Here is a 21703-nt window from a genome sequence, read left to right as displayed (position 1 = left end):
CAGTAGTAGTGGGATGTCTTCTCCTTTTATTTCATAGTCCAAAAGCTTTACAATACGAGGTTCTCTACTCAGCGCAATGTCCGGTTCCGATTCGGGTACAACACCCACGGACATCATCACCTACATTGGTGTTCCTCTAGCCGTGCTTGGTGTCCTACCAATCCTCTACAACACCATTGCGACACTCGCCGCGCGATCTCGAATCAGGCGTATGCTCCGTCATGCCCGCCTGACAGCCCTCACCCGCTCCGACGTCGTGAACCGCGTCATCGAGGTTGACCTCCCCCGCTACGCCGTCACGCCCTGGGACCGCTTCGATCACCGCGACGAGTACTGGTCTCTCGCCCGCCACCCTTCCTCCATCCCCGGCGGTACCTGGACGACCTTCAACTGGCGGACCAACACCATTGGCCTGAAGACGCAGAGGGTCGAGTACGCAGACCAGCTGCGGCAACCGCAGGTCGATGTGACCTTTGACGAACTGATAAGCTACCTCCTGGACCTCGGTGCCGTTCCCGATGCTCATGGGTGGAGGCTGCTCAGGAGCACCGGGCTGTGGACTCCCGTCGGCTGTACCCTGATGCAGAGTCCCGATGGACAACATAAAGCCCTCACCATTGCGCCCCTGAACGATTCCGACGGCCATCTGTCGCTGTCTGTAAACTGGTCCTCCCACTGGACCACGAGGAGCCATGAATCTCTGCCTCCATACTGGGTCCGGCTCTTGCCACTCCCTAGTCCAGCAGCCACAGCCATTGAGCAGGATCATGAGAAGGGCGACAACGACGACGTCAACGCAGAGCCAGGAAAAAGCAGCGGCAGCATCAAGAAGAAGACGGTATCTCCGTCATCCTCCGTCGCCAGCATATCCCGCGCCGCAAAACCCAACGCCCAAACCCCAATAGCCTGCAAAATCTCCTCCGACGGTCTCATAAGCGCCATCCCAGAAACGCCAGACCACCCCCCGACGAGCCTCTACATCGAACACGTCCGCATCCGACCAGGCCACACGGCAGGAACGTGGTTCGCCAGCGCTGCCACGGCCTACGGGACCTCGAGCGCTACCATCCTGTGGAACTACCGCATTCCGGACGACGTCCTCGCCTTTGCGCGGGGCTCCTCCGTCCCCTGCGGCGTGCTCGAGGTTCTGGGCGTTGTCGACGGATCGCAGACGCCCGAGTGGGCGAGCTCGCACAACGACATGCGGGATAACCTCGATCTCTTGCACCGAAGGATGCGGGATCAGATGAATGCCATCGCGGCTGAGCAGCAGATGGATCCGGTGCGGAGGGAGCAGGCTATACGGGAGCGGATGCGCAAGGAGTCTGATCAGCACATGGACGACGGTAGGCTTTCCCTCCTCCTTATCTGCATGACTGAGAGCATTGGACTAACATTGAAAACTCGTAGTACGAGACAGAATGCGTCTCGACTCCCGCCGCCGCGAAACCCGCGCCCACGAAGCAATCCAATCCCCCAAATGGGACGCCGCCCTCGTAGCAACACACACTCTCCCCTGGCTCCAACAACAAGGCCACTTTTTAACAGACGACACCACCACCGTCCGCTCAGTCGCCGCGGGCCTCTTACACCGCATGCTCCTCGACGGCGCCTTCGTCTCCGCTCTCTGCGCCACACTCGACGCGTGGAAGGCTTGGGCCGACAACGGCGGGATGCGCAAGTCGGACCTCGAGGCGCTAAAGGAGGGGCCGAAGGCGCTTGAGATGTTTGCGCTCGCGAGCGTTCTTGTTGCTGTCATTCGTGATGTCGGCGGTGCGGCGGAGGGTTCGGTGAGTGGGGATTTGCAGGAGTGTTTGAGGATGTGGCGGCAGGTTAGGCTGGGATGAAGGATGGATGAACAGAGGTAGGGGACATCTGATGGACCTGTCATTCATCACAATGAAATCAACATCTGGTTCATATGAAGAGAAATACAAAAAAGAGTTCACCACCGGTGTGGCTACATCTCTTGGTGCTCATGCGAGGATTCGAATTCGGGCACTCTCGCTAAGCCTATCTTTGAGTAAGGCTAGTTAGTGGAGATAATTGATTGTTGACTATGAGCTTCTCTACTACCCATCCAGTTTGACCTGACCCGTCGACCTAGACGGGCGCCGCCTGGCCTGTGACAGGAACGGGGTTGAGGGGGTATATATAGGCTTTGATTACTATATATCGTCACAGATAGGATGGAATATACGTTAACGGGATCGCGTCCCTAGTGATTACAAGTACTTCTTTAACCCGTGCCCCCTGGGCAAGCCCAAGGCCGGATTCGAGCAAGTATACGCTCCTAATACTATAAGAAGACGAGAGAAAGAAATAGAAAAAGAGGAGGAGGAGGAAGAGGATAAGAAAGAGAGGGAGGACGAGGATAAAAAAGGAGACGCGGGGGAGCGTGGGTTACGACTCTAGGATCTAAGGGCCTTTTTATAACTTAGACGCTTGTTATATACGGCTATATCAAATATAATGACCCCCCCTCTCCCTTATACTCTAACCGTAATTATTATAATATTAGCTGGACCTTCTATAAAGATATTAACTTAGATGCCCGTACCCTCGCAAAATACGCTATTCGTAGCCCCCGTGATAACTCCCGCCGCGCCCGCTTCTACTACGCCGACTCTAGACACCTTTACTACAGTTCGCCAAGACTTTAAGTAACATAGAAGTGAGTAATCCTCTTCGATCTCGGTTGGACTGCGGCAGCACTGCAAAGTAATCACGTAAGAGGAACTCATGGAGTAGTGTTTTATAGAGGGATTCGAGCGAAACATCAAGCCATGTTCCATTCTACCACGAATGGCAAAGCACTATTCGTGCTCTCAAATAAAAATCGTTGCATACCTGCACAGCCTAGCCATTGTGTCCATTCTGTATTGCCCATGTCCCAAAGACCTTGCAAGCCGGCCGACGCTAATCCAAACTCCAACGCTTGAAAATAAAGATATCAATAACATCGCCAACCTCCTCTTCGATTACAATCAAGTAGTAAGTACCACAAAGGCACACTGAAACTGAGCTCCTACAGCTCATCATCCTGATCTGAATCAAACACAATAATATCGTCGTCGTCACCGCCGTCATCACGTAGCAGACTCTCCGGCAGCATCTGGCTCTTGGACAGCAATTGCGAGGAGTCCATCTGGAACATTCCCGGCGGCAGGTGGACGGGACTATCGTCCTCATCCTCGTCATCCACAAAGATGGGAAGGCTCGAATGGTTATTCGAGCGCGTCGGCCGCCGCGGCGCAGACCTGAACTTAACGGGCGACTGGGAGGGGCTCGACGCCTGACTTGCTGTCGTCGCCTGCGAGGGCCGCACTGCCCGCCGCGGCGTTGGGTTGGGCGGGCGGCTGAGGGGCGTCGGGGGCAGAGCCGGCTTGGTGAATTGAGGGAGCTCCGTGCCGAACTTGCGACCGCCGCGACCACCGCGGTTCTTGGTAGGAGTCTGGCTTGACGGCACCAGCAGGTCGGCGTCGGAGGAGTGGTGCTGGGTGGAGTGCTCAATGTCGCTTCGGAGTTGCTCGGCGAGCTCCTGGGAGACCGTTTGCTCCCCTGAAGGACCTCCGGCTGCCGGCAAAGACTCTTTCCTGCCGGTCTCGGGTTCCGGTACGGTATCCTCATCCTCTTCTTCGTCTTTACCGACAACACAGCAACGCAGGTTGGCCATCAACTGTCCGACAACTGCGGGCGGCACGTAGTTGTACTTCTGTGGTGGTCCGTGAAGCCAATCCATATCCATCATCTCCTGTAAAGGCATCGGGTCGTTCAGCTGGAAGACCTTCTTTAGATGATACGCAAACTTGGTACTGTTGTTCTGATTGAACTCCACGTTGCCGACTCCATCCTCATCAATCTCACCAGGCGATTTGGCCTCGCTGAAGCATGCCATGTACCGCAATTCCGCAACAGGCTTCGTGACGTAAAGCCACATGCGGGTGACAGTGTGGGGGATTCTGTAGTTGCGGAATTCGTGGTTCTTCTCGCCGGCAACAATGGCCTCCATGTGCTCGGGATGTATGGAAATGAAGATGTCGGTCCGATCGCCCTGGCGCCCCATGCCGTGTATGACGCTGTAGGGTAGTCGCTGGCTCTCCAGTCCTTGGGTGTAAGGGGTCTTTGGTGTCTCAACAGCCGCCTTTCCTTTAGCCTTGGGGGTTTTCTGACTCGGTGTGGGTGTCGTCTGAGAGACAGACTCGTCGTTGGTTTCCCTGCTCGCTGTTTTGAGAACGCTAGAGCCACTGTTGTGTGTAGGCTCTGGTGAAGACGTGATGACCTCCACGGTCTCTCTGCGGCCCGAATCCTCGCGTGACAACTTGGGAAACACAAACGGCTTCGATAGAACCACTGTCGCGTCCTCCTCATCTTCTTCGTCATCATCCTCTTTGGCAGCTGGGGCGACGTTTTCCTTATCAGAGTCGCCTTCCTCCGCAGGAGACGCTTCTTTGGAGGCTACTCCCTCCTCGGATGAAGCGAGAACCTGGTCCATCTGGAATTGTGTGTCTTCGCCAACGGCATCGTACCCCTCAGCTTCCTCATCCAGGATTTCAAGATCATCGAATTCATCCTCAGAATCTGCAATTTCGACCAGAGGCGACCTTTGCGGCCGGCGAGGGGATGGGCTAACTTCGCGCTCTCCCTCGGCTTCCTCATCTTCTTCCATGGAAGCTAGACTGGCTGCAGGATGGGGCGTGATGAAGCGAACATTTTTGGTGGGCTGTAGTGGCATTTTGCTGGGAGATATAATTTGGCTCGAGCTCTGGCTGCCGGCCGTCGCATAAGAATCCTGGACTGTCAGAGTTCGTGGGCGTTTGACGGATGCTGTGAGCTTCGGGATCGGTGACATTGTGTTTGTAGACTTGTCTTTCAAGGGAGACCTTTTTGGCGCCGGGCTGTACCTAGCCAGCATCGGGGTAAGCGGGCTGCCTACAGACGATGGAATCTCGTAAATAACGCGTTTATTTGTTGGCGTCTGTGGAACGACGGAGGGTGTCCTGCTTGGCGGTTTGCTCGACTGTTTCTTGCCGGGCACTTGGTTCTCCTTGTCGTTGCTGGAGGGCAGCACCGGTGGGCCCTTCTCGACCTCATCGTCCGAGGGCTGGAATTGCCATACGTCCTCCTCCTCCTCTTCTGCTGTGGATTTCTCGGATGATCTTCGCGACATCTGCGTCAATGTCTGGGTGTGAAAGGATGAGCTTGGCGTCGGTTCGTCTCCCATGGTCTTTCTCCTTCTCTTCTTAGGCTGGGGCTCCTCCTCTTCGTCGGATAGATCAAGGCGCAACGGCGACGAGCGCGTAGTCTCAAACATCTGTGTCAAGGTTTTTTGCTGGTGGTTGGCAATGCGAGCGGTTGGTTTACGAGCGCTATACGTTCGAACTTCAGTTCGTCGATGCGGGAACTTTGCCTGCTTCGCCGGCTTGCTAGACTTATAGACACGATCGGGAGATGGGTCGAAGGCGGCGGGAGTCCGGCCGCCGGAGCGGGTTTGTGGTGGCATGTTGGATAATGGTGCAAACCGTCACCGCAAGGCGTGAGCTTGATCGCTTCCAGAGCGCGCAGATCGTTGATATTGGCAATTATGTGCAACGTTGACTCGAACGCAAAGGCATGTAATGTCAGCGCAATTCCTCGGAGACTAGACCTTGTTCAGTCCAGAGGGCGCGTCGCGTACTCGAGTGTGGGATTGATTTACGCGTGTAGTGGCGTGTGGGACGTGGTGACATCACATGCATCTAACGGGGCGGCGGGGAAATGCATGGGTGCTGGATAGTGCCTCCTTTTCCGGGTAAGTGCATTATCTCGTCTCTGTTCCTCTTTCCTACCTATTGGCCTTTCACTCAACTCGTTCAACTTACAATCCCGAACATGTGCAAGACACATGCTGCAGGCAAGGTACCTAAGGTATTTCACGACACTTCAACTCTGTATGGTTCACAATCAAGCACGCGATTGAATTGTTTGAAACCATTTTATTACATTATGAACAATTACGGTTTATTAAGCTTCCTGTATCCCTCGGATTGCATGCAAGCAAGCTGCCTCTTCGCGTTGATAATGTCAGCCTTGCGCTGAGTAGAATGCGTGACAGCAGCCTTGATCATTGCTGAGGTCTGATCAGGGTCAAGCTTGCAGTTGTACCGCTGCATAGTGGCGAAGACTACTATCTTCCTGTCCCAGAAGCCCACTCAACTGCTGTTCTAATGGTCTATTCCCCGTAGTAGTGGTGACAGCAGTTGTGGTAGTAGTGGTGGTATTAGTTGTTTGAATGTTGGTAGAAAGAGGTGGAATTGTAAGGCGGCGTGGGCCGTGCAAAGAGCACTCCTACCTACTCACACTCCGGAGTCGATGGCCTTCGCCAATTTCCTCCACCCTTAGTATTCAGATATACGCAGTTCAATATACGATTATTGAGCTCCGTGCTGACCCTAAGGCTATGCCCTGCTGACGTGTATACCAGCAGTAGTAGTGGCAATAGTAGCACCAGTTGTGGTGAAAGTGCTCCAACTGTTTCCAGCATATGACTTGCTCCTTGGAGATTTCCTTGATGAATACCACCTGGCGTGAGAATGATTCCTTCCCGCGGATTCAAGGGTTGTCGACAGCGCAACAGAGCCGATAGAAGTGTTGGGCTCTTCTGGCCGTTCAACTCTAGCTCCGGGCGCACCGATGCCTCGCAATCGACTATTAGTGATCGGAGGGGATGGCCGACTTGAAGTCCTTGGAGTGACGATCCTCATAGGATGGTATCCTCCTCGTATGGTATCTTCCTCGTCTGATGTTGTTCATGAGCCTCCGACAGATGGCAGAGCAAGCTCTGAGCGCGTAGGTATCATATTGTTTAGCGGATATGAATCCCTTTCTTAGGGCCAATGTCATGTTTTGATGTTCACGACCCTGTGGGCATGACATTGACTCTTTGTGAGTCCTTCAGCACCCATCTCGGAAGTCTCCAACAGAGTAGAGAGAGTATGACGCCCGATGACTGTACTAGAAGCAGATCATCCTTGTGTACGTGTGACTTGTTTGGTGGCTCTGAGAGAGAGAGAGAGAGAGAGAGAGAGAGAGAGAGAGCAGACTGTTCATCTAGAGCTTCTTCCCAGTGATACGGTGAAGAAGGTGTCTCAGCCTGGACTTAGACTTCGTGGAAGCTTCGTCCGAGGCGAGCGAGACTGAAGAAGATGAAGTCGTGGCGCAAGTCTGCTGCTTGTAGTATCCCTCAATGAAGTCATTGATGTGGTCCTCGAGATCAACGTCACAGAATGCGAGGTCGAGGACATGGGCTTGGTAGTACTGCATCTTGGCCTTGTATCTCAGCTCCTCCAGCCTGTCCGCAGACAGGAGCTGGGACCTGGAAACGGCAAATACAAACATCTTGGCTGTAGTGTGGAGTGAAGTATGAGGAGACAAATAGTTGGTATGGAAGCGTGATGTCTTTGGAGTATTTGAGCGAGAGGTGAGGCGCAGAGATGAGTCTGAGATGAGTGACGAGGATGTGGAAGTCAGAAACCATTGAGGACTTTGTAGCAGACCAGCTGCGTTCATATATGAAGAAGAAGGGAAATACAATCAGTGTTAGGTGTAACACTGGGATGGCCTTAGAGGTTGAGCTCATGGTTTGGGTGGCACTTGGGAGGTTTCTCCGTTACCATGGGACATGTCTGATACCCTCGCGGTTCAAGGCAACAAGCCGTTATGAGTCCTGGCATTGAGCTATGATTCCTTCCCTTGCAATTTCTTCGAAAACAGGTAGATATGTCCTTTGCTTACGCACGTGGTCACATCACGGCTCACCCTGGATTTACCCCGCTGGATTGGGTTTGAAATCGTGAATATGGTACCTGAAGATGCTTAACCCAAAAACATACTCGATGCTATGTCGGTTGAAGAGGCGCTCTGAGTACCGATTTACAGCCAACGTAATGTGTATACATAAGGCGGAACAAGGTGACACAGTCAGTACCGTGTGTCGGTACCGAGTCCAATTTGGTCGACCTTGGACGATCAGTCTTATGCTCGGCATTGGGTACCTATTGAATCAAGGCTTTTAGTCCGTTATCTGAGACTTCTCCAGGACCATGGGACTCGAACACCGTTACAATTTTGGGAGGCGTTCAAGTCACTGGCGCAGAGCCAGCAAGGCCCACGCTTCTCACCAGCATTTCGGTGTAACCACACAAGGTTCAAGTAAATAGTGGAACGCAGTATGGTTGTACAACAAAGAAGATTCTAGAGTCAGTTATATACACGTCAGAATCTTCTGATCTATTTCTTCGGCTCCTCCTTCTTCTCCTCTGGCTTCGGCGTAGGCAGCTTGAAGGTGTCGGGGCGTCTGTCCGTGCCAGGTCCAACTCCCTCCCAAGCACTTGAGCCACCCTCAAAGTTGCGGAAAGCCTGGGTAAGCTCAAGAGGCTCGGTGACGATGCGCTTCTTCTCCTCGTCGTATCTGACCTCGGTGTAGCCAGTAAGGGGGAAATCCTTTCGCAGGGGGTGGCCCTCGAAACCGTAGTCGGTCATGATTCTGCGCAGATCGGGGTGGTCGGCGAAGAAGACGCCGAAAAGATCGTAGACCTCACGCTCGTACCAGTTGGCGCCATCGAAGAGTGAAGTGACACTGGGGACGGGAGACGCCTCGTCGGCGTAGGTCTTGACGCGGATGCGCGAGTTGTGGCGGACACTGAGGAGGTTGTAGATGACCTCGAATCGCTGGTCTCTGGTCGGGTAGTCGACGGCAGTGATGTCGCTAATCTGGGTGTACTCGGCCGAAGTGTTGTCTACGGATTATTAGATGAGAGCGAGGCTAAATCGTAGATCAATTGACACTTACACTTGAGGAAGGAGAAGACGGGAATGATTCCCGAGGGAGAGACGTAGATGGTGAGCTCGTCCTTCCAGACAGAGATCTGCTGGACGTACTTGGGCAAGCAGCCCATGATCCAAGAGCCATATTTGTGGAGGTTATCGGCCTTGGAGCCGTACTTGTCGGCAGGGTTGATGAGAGGAGCCTTGAGGGTGCCAATGTGCTCGCGAGGAGACTTCCTCATGTTTTCGGCATCCTTGGGAAAGCCGGTCGGGAAGCCGGCCGATTGAGGGATTGAGGTTGAGAAGGATCGGATCTCGCTAGGGCGGCAGTTGCGCAAGCCCGCCAGAGCTCTACTACGATAAAGCTTCGTTGCCATTGTTGCGGTTGTTGCAGTGCTGGGGGGCTTGTTGCCTCTGGGGAAGTTGATTGATGATGCTGTGCATTCGCGATGCTTGGGGATTGAAAGAAGCTAATCGGCGTAGGTCCACCCCCAGGGTGGTACTTACGACACTTGATGCGGACCTGGAGGTGCCGGCAAACTGGCTGGACGATGTGCTCACAACCTCTGTGTCTTGACGGTTCGAAACCTTTTAGCAAATCCTAAAAGACTCAAAGTTTTGGTCGAAATACAATTACCAATATTGAGCACCTTTCTGAAATTTGCGATTTTCTTTCAAAAATCCAAGCAACCGTACTTGCCGTTACTCGAGAGCGTTCTTTCCATCATAATTGCCCAAGCGAATGGGAGGGGTGGATCTAAATTTTGCTGACTTGCAATATTCTCGGTCCCTTGATTGGCCTGTCATTGGTGTTCGGCACGTGACGTCCTCTGTGGGTCCATCTTACCTAAGGCACCACGCTATAGTACAGCAGACGACCCATCAGAGAAAGGCTTTGGCTTCACCTCTATCTGGTATTGAACAACTTCCCTCTCCTAACCACCTCCACTCACAAATCGACACCCAACCTTCCCGCAACCCCACGAAATATACCTACCGCCACAGACCGTCGCCATGGCACCCCAAGACACATTCATCGACGAGGAGGATGATACATGGTATGTCACCCTAATCCCGACCTTGCGCGCATCTTGCTTGCACGCAACCCATGCGTGAAACCTTGAGGTGTTGGGCATCGTGAACTGACTCTCTCCACTATAGCCCGTTATGTATCGAGGAGTTCGACCTCTCAGATCGGAATTTCCGACCATGCCCTTGCGGCTACCAGGTACGGCGACAGCGACTTCCATATTCCATCGTTCCTGCCACGGGCGAAGAATTCCGACCTCTAACCGTTTCATAGGTGTGCCAGTTCTGCTTCAATAATATCAAGAACAACATGAACGGCCTGTGTCCTGCATGCCGAAGACCTTATGACGAGAAGACAATCCAGTGGAAGGTTGTCACTACGGAAGAGTGTGTACCCCTCCTACCACCTTGGTCGACGCCACGCTGACAAACACTAGGGTCGCCGAGTTCCGAGCAAACATCCAGAAGAACCAGAAGAAGCGAGCTGTGGAACAAAAGCAAAAGGAGGTTCAGAAGCGCGAGGTTGAGAAGGAAAACCGCAAAAACCTTATTGGCGTCCGGGTCGTTCAGAAGAACCTGGTTTACGTGACCGGTCTGACACCTACAGTGCGAGAGGACGAATTACTCAAGACGCTTCGCAAGCCCGAATTCTTCGGTCAATACGGCAACATTCTGAAAATCTCGATTAGCAGTCGGAAGAGCCAGGACGGCCAACACCAGTCTCTCGGAATTTATGTGACTTTCGAGAAGAAGGAAGACGCCCAACGTTGCATCCAGGCTGTCAACGGTTCTCAGAATGGCGATCGCGTTCTCAGAGCTCAGCTCGGTACTACCAAGTACTGCTCGGCCTGGCTGCGGCACGAGCAGTGCACCAACAGGCAGTGCATGTTCTTGCATGAGCTGGGTGACGAGGAAGACAGCTACACTAGACAGGATCTATCCTCGATGAACAGCATCAGCTCTCAGCGGCCCCTCCCGGGAGGTGGTTCCTCCAGCAGTGGAGGCGGACCGTCTCGCACCGCTTCTCGACAACAGAACACCGCACCGCCTGCGGCTCCCGCTTCTCAACCGATGGCACGATCGTCAAGCAAGGACGGCTCCGAGAATGGCGGCGACGGACCAGCTCTGCCTGCCTCTGCCAACTGGGCAAGAAATCCTCAGCGCAGTCGCCGGGGAAGCCACGCCACTAGTGGCGCCGCTTCAAGCCCTGCAATCTCGACAGCTCTTCCCGTTACCACCGAGGCAGTACCCGAGGCCATCGACGAAACCCCCTCGAGAAAGGAAACCCCCGCACCCCCGACCGAGACCAAGGCCCCGAAGCCGGCCGCTCCTGCTGACAACCGAAAGTCCAACAGCCTTCCAGAGAATCTGCTCAGACAGTTGCTCAAGGCTATGCAGGGCTGTCCTTTCTCATACCATGCGCCGGATACGAACCAGCTCGAGACGATTTACCCTCCCATGTTCGACACCCGCGGAGGCGAGAAGAGAAGAGCCATGCGCGAAGAAGAGGAATCACGCCTCGGCGTAGACCAGGAGCAACAAAGCGAACCCCAGGAGGCCTCGGAAGGCGAGCCGGAGACTGGAGGCAGTCTGGCGCTCGGTGGCGAGCCCGAAGACCGAGACGTTGCTCGCGACGTCGTCTTCGAGCAGCGTAGACCTGGCACCCAGCCTCCCATCCAGCGCAACAACAACGATGGTCCTTTCGGTCCCGCACTTGGCTCTGGATTCGGTCAAGCTTCCGTGTCTGCTAGCTCTGTTGGTGGCAGCCGTTCCATGACACCTCAACAACAGCTCTTCGTTAGATCTCAGAGCGGCTTTGGCGATCACCTGCCTCCAGGCATTCCAACTGCGCAGCCTTCTGCGGTACAGCAACAAGGTGGCGGCCACAACAGACAAGGATCTAGGTTCAGCTTTGCTAATGACACCGCCGGCACTTCAGCTTCAGTCAAGGTTGCCGCCAACCCAAGAATCATGGCTCAACAGACGGCCATGATGCCTTCCGCTTTCCACTCGCAGCCCGGCAGCCAGTATTATGCATCCTCCATGCCCGGACCTCCTCCAGGTCTCAAGTCGACAGGAACTCCCCCGAATATGTTTGGACAGGGCCAGTTCGGTGGCGCCTTTGGTGCGACTTCCAAGGATTCCGCCGAGCTTCTCCAGACGTTGATCCGGGGTCGGGGAACCAATGGACAGGGTCATGATGCTGGTAAGCGTGAGTACATGTTATCTTCTTTCTCTAATCAGTACCCATCCTCTACCTCCTCCACCCCAGCTCCTGCTTCGGGCCTCCTGGCGTCGCTCTACGGTAATCAGCCTGGAGCATTCCAAGACTTCGGTCCCAAGCAGAAGAAGAAGGGGAAGAAGCACAGACATGCTAACACTTCCTCCTCTGGAGGAGGTGGCCTAGTTGATCTTGCGGACCCGAGTATCCTGCAAGCGAGAATGCAACACCAGTCGCAGAGCAACGCCGGAGTCGGACAGGGACTGTTCGGTGGACAGAGCCAAGGTGGGTACAACCCGAACATGATGTACAATACGCGTTTCCCAGGCGCAGGCTGGTAGCCTCGAGAGACAACGCGATAGATGAGGTGTCGGTGTTGGTCGTTTACGGGTTTTGTTTTACACTTCATGTATCATGAGGGGGAGGGCGTCGCGGCATATCACAGGCGGACGACCGTTCTTCAAAGGGACCGAGAGCGCACCGCACATTACACACGCATTGATTCAGCGAGCATTGCGGAAAACATCAGGGCTGCTCAGGGGAGAGTGGCAAAGGGTTGCATTTGGCGTCGCTTCACGTTTTCTTCTGGGCAAGCAAGGACCGACACCTACACTTCGTCTCGGCATTATACCTCTTTTTTCATTTGGGACCACACGTCGTCATGGTTAATGGGGTCACGTCAGTCAGGCAAGCCATCATCGTCTTCCAGTCGCCTCAATGTACGTTAACTCGCAAACCGTCCTCCGGTTATGAGGATGGGGGTGGCACAAGGACCAATATAGCACGTTGCTCATACTTACCGCTCGTTTGTCCTCGCAAATCATCATGGAAGACGATGATGGCAGCCGTGACTTGTCTTGTTCCTGTAAAACTTTGTCCATGTATATAAACTGTTGTCTCTCGTGCTGCTACCATGCTTTATTGTCTCTTCTTTTCCTTATTTGTCTTTGAAGAAACACCACTTCTAGGGAACCCCTTGGCTAACTGGTTCCCTAGATGACGATCTCTTTTCACTCGACGATGAGGCCACTTTATCAGTAGACAAACTGGTCTCTGACGACCCACTGCCGAGCTATGTTGGTACCCTTGGCGGACTATCACGACCAGCAGCTCCGACCCCTCCGCCTGGTCTCGGCCCTCCACAGAGAACCGCATCGCCGGCTCCGCGACAAGCTCCAATCCCCGTAATACCAGTTACGCCACTGACACCCTCTGCCCCCAAGCCGGCAGTCCCTACCATGGCTAACATCGTGCGGACTGCCACACCGGATCAGGCTTCTCGTAAGAAGGCTGGTGGAACAGAAGCCAAGAAGAATATCAAAGCCTTGGCTGTCGAGAGTGGGCTATCAAAAGACATTGCCTCTCAGGCATCTCCCTCCAAGGGCAAGTCTGTATTGCAGTTGCAGGAAGAGGATTTCCCAGCACTGGGAAATGTCCCACGGCCTGCGACCCCAGCAAAGTCAGCAGCTGCAACTCCAAAGATCGCCCCAGCGAGCATCAAGAAGCCCCCACCAGAGGCCGCGACGCCTGCTTCAGTTCCATCTCCCGTGCTGGCTGTTGAAGCCCCCAAAGCTACCAAGGCCACGGAGAAGCCTGTACCGGGTATCTTGAACATTGCCGCCGCCACCAGTGCTGCCCAGTCGAAACAACCAGAGACCACCACAACGGAGCAATCTGACGTCTCGGCCTTCCCAGCGTTGCCAACACCAACAACTACCAGTGTGGCATCGCCCATCGCGAGAGCAGCGCCCAAGACCTTGCGAGTTGTATCGACGCCCAAAGCCGAAGTCCCGCCAGCGCTATCATCGGGCGCCGCATTTTCTGCGGCCGCCAGAGCTGTGTCCTCCGCCTCTGGACGTCCTGAAACCCCGGCTAGCGAAATCATCAGCGATAGCGCTTCTATCGTCTCCGCGTCTGTGTCTGCTTCTCGCACCAGCTCACCTCCTCCTACCAGAGTGGGAACCGCACCTGTTCGCAACACAACAAAGAGTCAGCAGCGCAAGCAGCGAAAGGAGGCGCACAAGGAGCAGTCCGCTTCCATTACTGTTGCGCCTAAAGTCGTGGAAACCGAAGAGCAGGCTCCCATCCTCGGCCGCAAGAAGAAGCAGAAGAAGGAAAAGCCGATCACAGCGGCGCCTACACTAGTCAAGAAACCCGTCGAGCGTGCCGCAACCCCACCCCCTCCTCCCAAGGAGCCAACTCCTCCTCCCAAGCCCATCGTCGAGAGAACGGTGGTGGACCTGCCCCCTCCCAAGGGCAAGGCTGCCAAGCAAGCCGCCAAGATGGCCAAGGCAGCGGAGGAGAAGGGCAAGAGTAAGGAAGGGACACCTACAACGCCTACACCACCGCCTCCTGCACCCACAGCTGTTGCTGTGCCAGAGGAATCTCAGGATATTGCCGACAACCCGAATACCTTTCCTGAAGTTGTCTACCATGCCTTGCATGAAGCAGGCGAGGTTCCTACCGCGGAACTCCTCGCCCTGCTCAAGCCTTTCCTCGACGCTCACTCTCGCTTCGACAGGCCTTCCGCTGCGACCCTGAGCAATAACCCGCCTCCTACGGCTACGACCAAAAATATGGTGTCCGAGGCAGACCATGCTGTCCTACTTACTGGTCAGCCGGTCCGCAAGGTCATGGAAGGTCAGCGTGTACTCATCACGCCCAACGGGGATTGCCTGAGAAACCTCACCGAAGAGGAAGAAGGCAGATATCTTGCGCTCCAAAAGTCTGTGGCAGTTGGTAGTGATCAGCCCGACAGCTTTGTTGCGCCCCGTCATCAGGCCCGTCCGGGTGGCTTCTCCCTGATTAAGGGCAGAGCGGTACCCAACGGCCCCCCATCCTACTTCCCACCCTCGCCCAACGCACAAAAGATGTTCTCTGATGACCCTGTCAATAAGATTCAGCGTGAAGAGGCCATCAGCTACATCAACCAGTTTGTTCTCCCGCGACTCAACTTGGGCAACACCAACCTGTTCCCGGGCAGCTGGAAATCTGCGCCTGGTGCCAAGGACGCTTTATCTGCACGGGAAACAGCTGCCGCCAGCCTAAACTCCCTTGCTCCGTACATTTATGGACACGACGCAGCAGCGGGCGCAGGCATCTACTCCGCCGAGAGCGGTGGCTCAGGCAAAGACATTCCCGAGGACGAGACGCCATTTGGAGGTCTGGACTCGCCACAGCACCAACAGGGTAGCGAGGGCTTCGTCACCGACGCCTCACCTTCGACCATGGCGGCCGCCGCCGCACAGGTAGACGCCCAGCAGAGAACTGGGGCCGTGCATCCCAAGCTGCCTGGCACACCGCTCAATGCCATGTCGCTCATGAGCGTAGAGGATGCCGAGTCGGCGCTGGGCATTGCGCGCAAGGAGACAGAGAAGCTTGAGAAGGGGCTGAATCAGGCGATGAAGCGTAACCGGAGGCTTCTCCTCGGCAGCAGATGACTAGCCGTGAGTCTTTTGGATCTCGTGGAGCGAGTCGTTGTGGCTGTTGCCGTGCAGACCCTGGTGCTGGGGGTCGGCGTGGTTGGGACCGTGGTGGATTTGCTTTCTGGCGTTGGTGGAAGTGGAACAAGGTGGTGAAGTTCTTTTTCTTCTTGAACAGGAGAAGACTATCGTTAACAAGATGAGGGTGGAGAAAGAAGCATACACGTCTTATTGGGTATGCAGACGAAGGGACATGTTGGATGTTTTTCTCAGAGCGTTTTGAGAAAGCGTTATGATATGAGCATGTTTTTTGCTGCATGTTGGATACGTGCAGCGGTAGTGTATGTATATTTGTATTCTTGAAGAAGGAATGCCCTAGGACTACTGGCATATCTAGATAACCTTTCCCACGGATGGAGGTCTTTGCATCCTCACGTGGGGATGGATAAAACTTAATGATACTGATACCCCCCCTTTTCGCTATGAGATATCAAGGTTGTTCTTTTTGTGTGTATCTAATTTGTGTGGCCCGTGGCCTTATGGATCAAATGTTCTTCAACTTGACGTGAATCTGATGTGGATGAAGCTCAAGTCTTTGATATTATGCTACCTCTTTTATGTATGTATGTTGTATGTTATATAGATCATGGAAACGTAGCTATCCTATCATGTATGGGCTCTCAGTGTGATGAAATATCTGAACCGGCCAAAGTTTTCCCAAAGATTACATACGTGGTGAACATCGCAATACAAATGACAATCAAGAAAGGGGGTATCACGATCTCAACAACTCATCAACCTCATCCCTCCCCTTCCTCTCATCAGCCAGATCCCGCTCCCGGTCCACAGTACTCTTCCTCTCGAGCTCCTCGCCGCGCACGACATCGAGCTCGTCCCGCAGCTTCTCGGTAAGCTTCTCCAGGATCCACTCGCACTCCTCCTGGCTGCCCATCAGCGGCGACTGCGAGCCGACCCAGGACCATTTATCCTCGTCGGGGCACTCTGCCTCCGTGTGCTCTGCATTTTCCTCATCCACAACCCCGTTACGCCGTCGTTTCTTGGCTGCCTTTTTCGCCTTCTTCTTGGAGTGGATGTGCGGGCGCGCCTTGCGGTGCGTGGCGGAGCTGGATTCGTCTTCGCCTATGAGTTTGAGGTACCACGCCCACTCGGCAAAGGTGTACCTCCTCGCAGGCTTCTCTTTGGCGTGTTGGCGGACGGCGGCGATTTCGGAGATGAGGAGGAAGTGGTAGTCTGCGCGGGAGGCTGGGAGGGCGGAGGTGGGGTCTCGGACGCGGGAGAAGGGGCGGCGGCGGCGGGTTGTGTTTGTGTTGGCGGTATTGGTGTTGGTTTGGCGGTCACGGGATGATGGACGGGCCTGGGAGTCTTTTGGTTCTGGTGAGAACGCTGGAGGGGCGCGGGAGGTTTCGCGGTCTAGGACGGTGGAGTAGGCTTCTGTCTCGTCGCTTTCTTCCTCGTTGTCGTCGTCGTCGTCTTCTTCCCTACGTCTGCGGTGCGCGTTGGAGAGGAAGCCTGGTGGGAGGGCGTCGTCTTCGTCATCCGAGTCTTCATCCGAGTCCTCGTCGGTGGGGTGGAAGAGGAAGCCGCAGGTAAGGCGGTGGAGGACGGACATTAGATCCTTATGGAAGCCGCGCTCTCCGGGGAGAATGGTGATGTTTCCGAGCTCGAGGGTAGCATCACGGACGGCCTTGACGACGGTATCGCCCGCGTTGGAGATCATGACCGTCATGGTGGGTAGGGCGAGGAGGGACCAGAAGACGAAGAAGGCCTTGCCCGAGTTGGAGATGGGGGTGCGGTCGCCGTAACCTATCGTCGTGAGGGTGACAAAGGCAAAGTAGAAGCCCTCAAAATACGACCAGTTCTGGTAAGGGCGCTCGCACTCTTGAAAGACTTTCGCGCCGACGAGCCAGAGGACGAGCCAGGAGGAGAAGGAGACGGACATGGCCATCCAGCGGCGGCGCGCCGAGGCTTGGTGCTGGATCTTGCGCATGAGGTTGAATTCTTCCTCACGGCGCGCGAGCTCGGTGCCGGGTAGAGAAGGAGACGAGGCGGCCGAGGCGGAGGTGTCGTTGGTGTCCGGGTGGATGGGCTTCAGGATCTCGTCTTTACCCTTGCGTGTCATTGTGCGGATGAGCTGGCGGCGCTTCTTCTCCACCATGCGGGCGTCGAGCCTGCGGCGGCCGCGCTCGAGGACGAGGCTTCGGATGGAGCCGATGACGAGACCGAGGGAGATGACGCCGACAAGGGCATAGGGGATGAGGAGGGCGCGGCCGAGGGGGGATGCGGCGGCGAAGTCGCCGAAGCCAACGGTGAAGAGGGTGACCTGGGCCCAGTAGACGGCATCGAGGTAAGACCAGCTCTCAATGGTAGAGAAGACGAGGGCGCCGACGAGCAGGTAGCAGAGGAAGAGGATGGTCTGGAGCATGAGAGTGCGCTGGGCGGTGGTGAGCTGGAAGTCCTTTGCGTAGTGGCTGGTGGCGGCGCCGTAGACGGTGACGACCATAAGGGAGGCTGTGAGGAAGTAGAGGATCGCGGCGAACATGCCGTAGTAGAAGGCCTGGGAGAAGATGTACTCCTCGGCGGGCTCGATGACGAGAGGGCCCGCGGCGGTGGCGTTGAGGGCGACGAGGCAGATGGCAGACATGTACCAGCCCACGATAGTGATGGGTTGGGCGAGAGAGAAGCGGACGCGGCGGGCCATGTTGAGGAGGAGGAAGACATTTGAGATGATTGCTATCGCCAGCTGGATGGCGTTAACAATGATGAGCCTGCAAACATCGTTAGTCTCATGTTAGTGTTGACACATGGCTCACACATGGGGATTGTGAGTGATCATTAATGACACGGGGGTCTGACCATTTCGGATCCGGCTCAAAAGCGGCGGTGGTGATGTCGGTGCCGGGCGGGTAGTGCTGTCGCCAAGGCCGGACGAGAGCACAAATACTGAACGCCGAGGCTACGGGGCCGAGGGTGCCGGCGATCATGGGAAACGCGGAGGAGGCGAACCACCACCGGCTCGGGTCGAGATGTGCGACATCGTTGGCGAAGCGCTTCTCGCTGCTGCGGGGATTCTTGGACTGCTCGAGCTGGCCGATGCGCTCGTCAATGTTATCGCCCAGGTCGGCGTCGTTCATGGCGGCGTAGAGGTTGGGTCGAGCGGCGAGCCACGCGGGGCAGATGAACGGGTGTGGTGTGGTGGATCCGCCGAAGGTGAAGGCATTCCCGGCTGCTGCAAGCTACCTACGGTGGGGTGTTTTCTCAAGAATACGATGCTAGAGTCTTCTGAAAGATTATCTTGACAGGTCTTGGCCGTAGTTGATACCCAAGTTGAAGAAGAGGGGAATTCTCGAAATCTCCTTTTTCTCATCGGGGTTGAGGATCCATAGAGTCGGGAGTCTAGACTCCTGAAAGTACTACCGGTATCCGTGCTAGCCGGGGTGCCCCAGACAGAGGGGGATGAAGGCACTTCGCGATGACGTCTGTTTGGGGGATGCCGAAGAGGGTGTGCACTCGCGCCTTGTTTTTGCTCTCGTTTTTTCTTCCTTTTCGCGTCTACTGATCAGATAAGTGAGACACGTCAAAAGATGTGCTCCAATACGTAGCGAGGAACGCAACGGACGGGCGTTTTGTTGCGTGGCCTAGTTTGGATCGTAAACGGCTGGATGATCTCTGTCTGACCATCTCAGATTCTCGAGTGTGTGGTTCCCTCGCGAGCCTCGGCGATCTTGTATCTTTGAAGAAATGTTTGGCCGCCAGTTCCGCCGTGACCGTTTGCACCATTCGTCCTTGGCATTCGAACTTATATATATCTTTCTTCACTTGGCATGCAATATGCCCCCCGGATTGCATGTCGCCAACAGATTGGTGTCAATCATAAGACAGATCAGGTCACCCATGCCTGCAGTAGGACAGAGCTCATGATCTCTCCCGACACAGCGATCCCTTGGCTCCATTTCAGCGGTGGTTGCTCCGGCGCTTGGGGTCAAATTCTTAGGCGGTGCCAGGACACAGTAGTATGACGTAGACGCTACTGCGGCAAAGTGGGAGTCGAAGGGACCCTTGACCAAGAACTTGAAGCTTAGCACAGGTGACGTGTGGGGGACAGTTTGCTGCGGTGCAAACACGAAGGCTGGAGAAATGAAAGATGATGGTGGTGTGGTGGTGTGGAGGAGACGGAATGGCCGCTGGTTGGTCCGAGGGTGGTCCCTTTACAACTTGGTGAGAAAAAACGCGTCTGGGGAATTGCAGTTGGTTGTTTACTCGGATAACTTACTCACTCAAACTCATACACTTACATCCAAGGTACTCACACGAGTAGGTATGAGTCTGTGAGTGGGTGAGTGAGCGACCAACTGGACATGAGTGTTTCAGTAGCTCGTCCTGCTATTGTCTCATATTCATAGACGATGAGAAGATGGCCGGCACCTTGGCTGTCGTCTCGTCTGCGCCCAACTCACGTCTTTCAACGAAGATGTTTCCATCTTGACAGGCCTGACATCGAGTCCGTCGATGTGAGTTGTCGTTCTTCGGGCGCCATCACAGTAGAGTATATCTCGCTCCATCCCATCAGATCATGGCTTCTTTTCTAATGCAAACATCAGCCTTCACAATGTGAACCGTCATCCCGCCACAAATCCTTTGATGGTGTACATCCCGCCCTTCTCACCAACCCCTGGATACCTGACCCCCATCCCCCACTTCCTCATGCCGTACCCAACGGCCGTCATCAACTACCGATGGTCTCCGTCCCGGTCCGAGTCCCCAGTCCCCACCTCACCGGAAGCCGAATACGACCCAGACCCCGACTTCAACTTCACCACACCTCTCACATGGCCCACCCCCTTACACGACGTCCTCGCCGGCTACACCTGGATCACAGAGAACCTCTTACCCTCCGGCACCAACTCCCGCCGCGACATCTACGTCTACAGCTCCCACGCCGGCGCCAGCATCGCCACCTCCCTAGCCCTGACCGAGTCCCACCACCACGCCCGTATGGCCGTCCGTGGACTGATCGCCTGGAACGGTATCTACAACTGGTCCATGTTCCTCCCGGACCACAAGATCAACAAGCCCGCCACCGCGCGCAGCAAGAAGCTCCCGCCGCGGCCTGAACAAGGTTCGACGCTGCACATGCTGCAGATGAAGATGACGGATCTGTTCCGTGCGCCTGTAGACCTGTTCGACCCCTTCGTGAGCCCGAGTCTCCTCTTTCAGACGCCTGGCATGAACGCGCCGTCGAGCTTCGTGCAGGCGGAGGCCGTGTCGTCGTTGTTGGAACGGCTTTCCTCTGTCAACTCGGACGTGAAGCCGACTGATATCCTTGGCGTTACCGAAGGGCTGATGATGGCAGCGCCGAGGCGGAGCGCCCTTGTGTTCCCGCCGAGAAAGTCGACGCTCAAGCTGCCTCACGCTTTGCTACTTCATGATACCCCGACGGAACTTGTAACGAAGCGTAAGACGACGAGGAGAAAGAGCAGCTTGGCATCGTCCATGGCTGGAGAACTTGCCTCTAGAATGGCGAGGAGACGGAAGGTGGCAGGGCACACCTTTGAGGCTCAGGCCACGGAGCTGGCGGGGTTGATGAGGCGGAGCTTGGAGAAGCTGGAGTTTAAGGCGAGGCTGCAGTGGGACGAGGACTTTGACGTGGAAGCCGAGGCTGAGAGGCGGGTGACTGTCGTCGAGGCTGGTAAGAACGAGGGGCTTCAGCTTGGTGAGCGTGGGGAGGATGCCATTGCAGAGTGGTTGGAGGATAGGATACGTTTGTGATACCCATCAATTCTCCTCTCATTTTTCTTTTCTCTTTTTAAGGGCAATGGTCAGCATTAATCGTGGCTTAATGGGCATTGCGTTTCGAAAACTCAATACGGCCATGGTAGGAGGCATGTCGACGATGCCGCAGCAAGATGTAGTCATCAGGGTGTTCATCCAGAGCCTTCAGTAGCTGGACCGACCACACAAATTTGAGGCTGTACGTATCTTGGGTAGATAGACGACCGGGTCGTACGGCAGGAAGGTTTGGGGTTGAACTGGCTAACCTTCCTTCCAAAGGTGGTGCGCAAGTCCACCTACCTGCCTCACCTCCCTGCTCTACACCCGGATGTCTTTTCCATCTTCCGTCCAGACCTTCATGAGGCGCTCCAACTCGCTTTGCTTTCACCAGATGAGGCGGTACCACTAGATCAAGTGCACTTGGTCTAGTGGTATC

At 55.2% G+C, this 21703-nt stretch overlaps 8 protein-coding genes across 8 annotated transcripts; 4 read left to right on the top strand and 4 right to left on the bottom strand.

Moving 5' to 3' along the window:
- Positions 1 to 76: 76 nt before the first annotated feature.
- On the top strand, positions 77 to 1847 carry BDZ83DRAFT_570136 (uncharacterized protein; the record flags this gene model as incomplete). Its single annotated transcript, XM_060504269.1, has 2 exons — positions 77 to 1346; positions 1411 to 1847. 2 exons carry the CDS (start codon positions 77 to 79, stop codon positions 1845 to 1847), a joined length of 1707 nt encoding a protein of 568 aa, XP_060368705.1.
- A 1181-nt stretch (positions 1848 to 3028) lies between these two features.
- On the bottom strand, positions 3029 to 5170 carry BDZ83DRAFT_570002 (uncharacterized protein; the record flags this gene model as incomplete). The annotated part of the gene is made up of 1 exon (XM_060504255.1): positions 3029 to 5170. The coding sequence occupies one exon, from the start codon at positions 5168 to 5170 to the stop codon at positions 3029 to 3031; it is 2142 nt and encodes a 713-aa protein (XP_060368704.1).
- Positions 5171 to 7089: 1919 nt separating this feature from the next.
- BDZ83DRAFT_648597 (uncharacterized protein) lies at positions 7090 to 7548 on the bottom strand (the record flags this gene model as incomplete). The annotated part of the gene is made up of 1 exon (XM_060510196.1): positions 7090 to 7548. The coding sequence occupies one exon, from the start codon at positions 7546 to 7548 to the stop codon at positions 7090 to 7092; it is 459 nt and encodes a 152-aa protein (XP_060368703.1).
- A 720-nt stretch (positions 7549 to 8268) lies between these two features.
- Positions 8269 to 9182, bottom strand: BDZ83DRAFT_570058 (NADH dehydrogenase; the record flags this gene model as incomplete). The annotated part of the gene is made up of 2 exons (XM_060504262.1): positions 8269 to 8777; positions 8831 to 9182. 2 exons carry the CDS (start codon positions 9180 to 9182, stop codon positions 8269 to 8271), a joined length of 861 nt encoding a protein of 286 aa, XP_060368702.1.
- Positions 9183 to 9819: 637 nt separating this feature from the next.
- Positions 9820 to 12396, top strand: BDZ83DRAFT_570067 (RNA recognition domain-containing protein; the record flags this gene model as incomplete). Its single annotated transcript, XM_060504263.1, has 4 exons — positions 9820 to 9863; positions 9967 to 10033; positions 10109 to 10221; positions 10272 to 12396. The coding sequence occupies 4 exons, from the start codon at positions 9820 to 9822 to the stop codon at positions 12394 to 12396; spliced, it is 2349 nt and encodes a 782-aa protein (XP_060368701.1).
- Positions 12397 to 13293: 897 nt separating this feature from the next.
- On the top strand, positions 13294 to 15495 carry BDZ83DRAFT_570073 (uncharacterized protein; the record flags this gene model as incomplete). Its single annotated transcript, XM_060504265.1, has 1 exon — positions 13294 to 15495. The coding sequence occupies one exon, from the start codon at positions 13294 to 13296 to the stop codon at positions 15493 to 15495; it is 2202 nt and encodes a 733-aa protein (XP_060368700.1).
- Positions 15496 to 16252: 757 nt separating this feature from the next.
- Positions 16253 to 18629, bottom strand: BDZ83DRAFT_716958 (ion channel protein; the record flags this gene model as incomplete). The annotated part of the gene is made up of 2 exons (XM_060511898.1): positions 16253 to 18263; positions 18352 to 18629. The coding sequence occupies 2 exons, from the start codon at positions 18627 to 18629 to the stop codon at positions 16253 to 16255; spliced, it is 2289 nt and encodes a 762-aa protein (XP_060368699.1).
- A 1134-nt stretch (positions 18630 to 19763) lies between these two features.
- On the top strand, positions 19764 to 21697 carry BDZ83DRAFT_608743 (uncharacterized protein). The gene is made up of 2 exons (XM_060507492.1): positions 19764 to 20041; positions 20097 to 21697. The coding sequence occupies exons 1-2, from the start codon at positions 19902 to 19904 to the stop codon at positions 21262 to 21264; spliced, it is 1308 nt and encodes a 435-aa protein (XP_060368698.1). The 5' UTR covers positions 19764 to 19901; the 3' UTR covers positions 21265 to 21697.
- Positions 21698 to 21703: the final 6 nt, after the last annotated feature.

Source organism: Colletotrichum acutatum (genome assembly GCF_030867785.1).
Source record: "Colletotrichum acutatum strain CBS 112980 chromosome Unknown BDZ83scaffold_16, whole genome shotgun sequence".
Classification (NCBI taxonomy): domain Eukaryota; kingdom Fungi; phylum Ascomycota; class Sordariomycetes; order Glomerellales; family Glomerellaceae; genus Colletotrichum; species Colletotrichum acutatum.
This window is presented reverse-complemented; position numbering and strand designations above follow the sequence as displayed.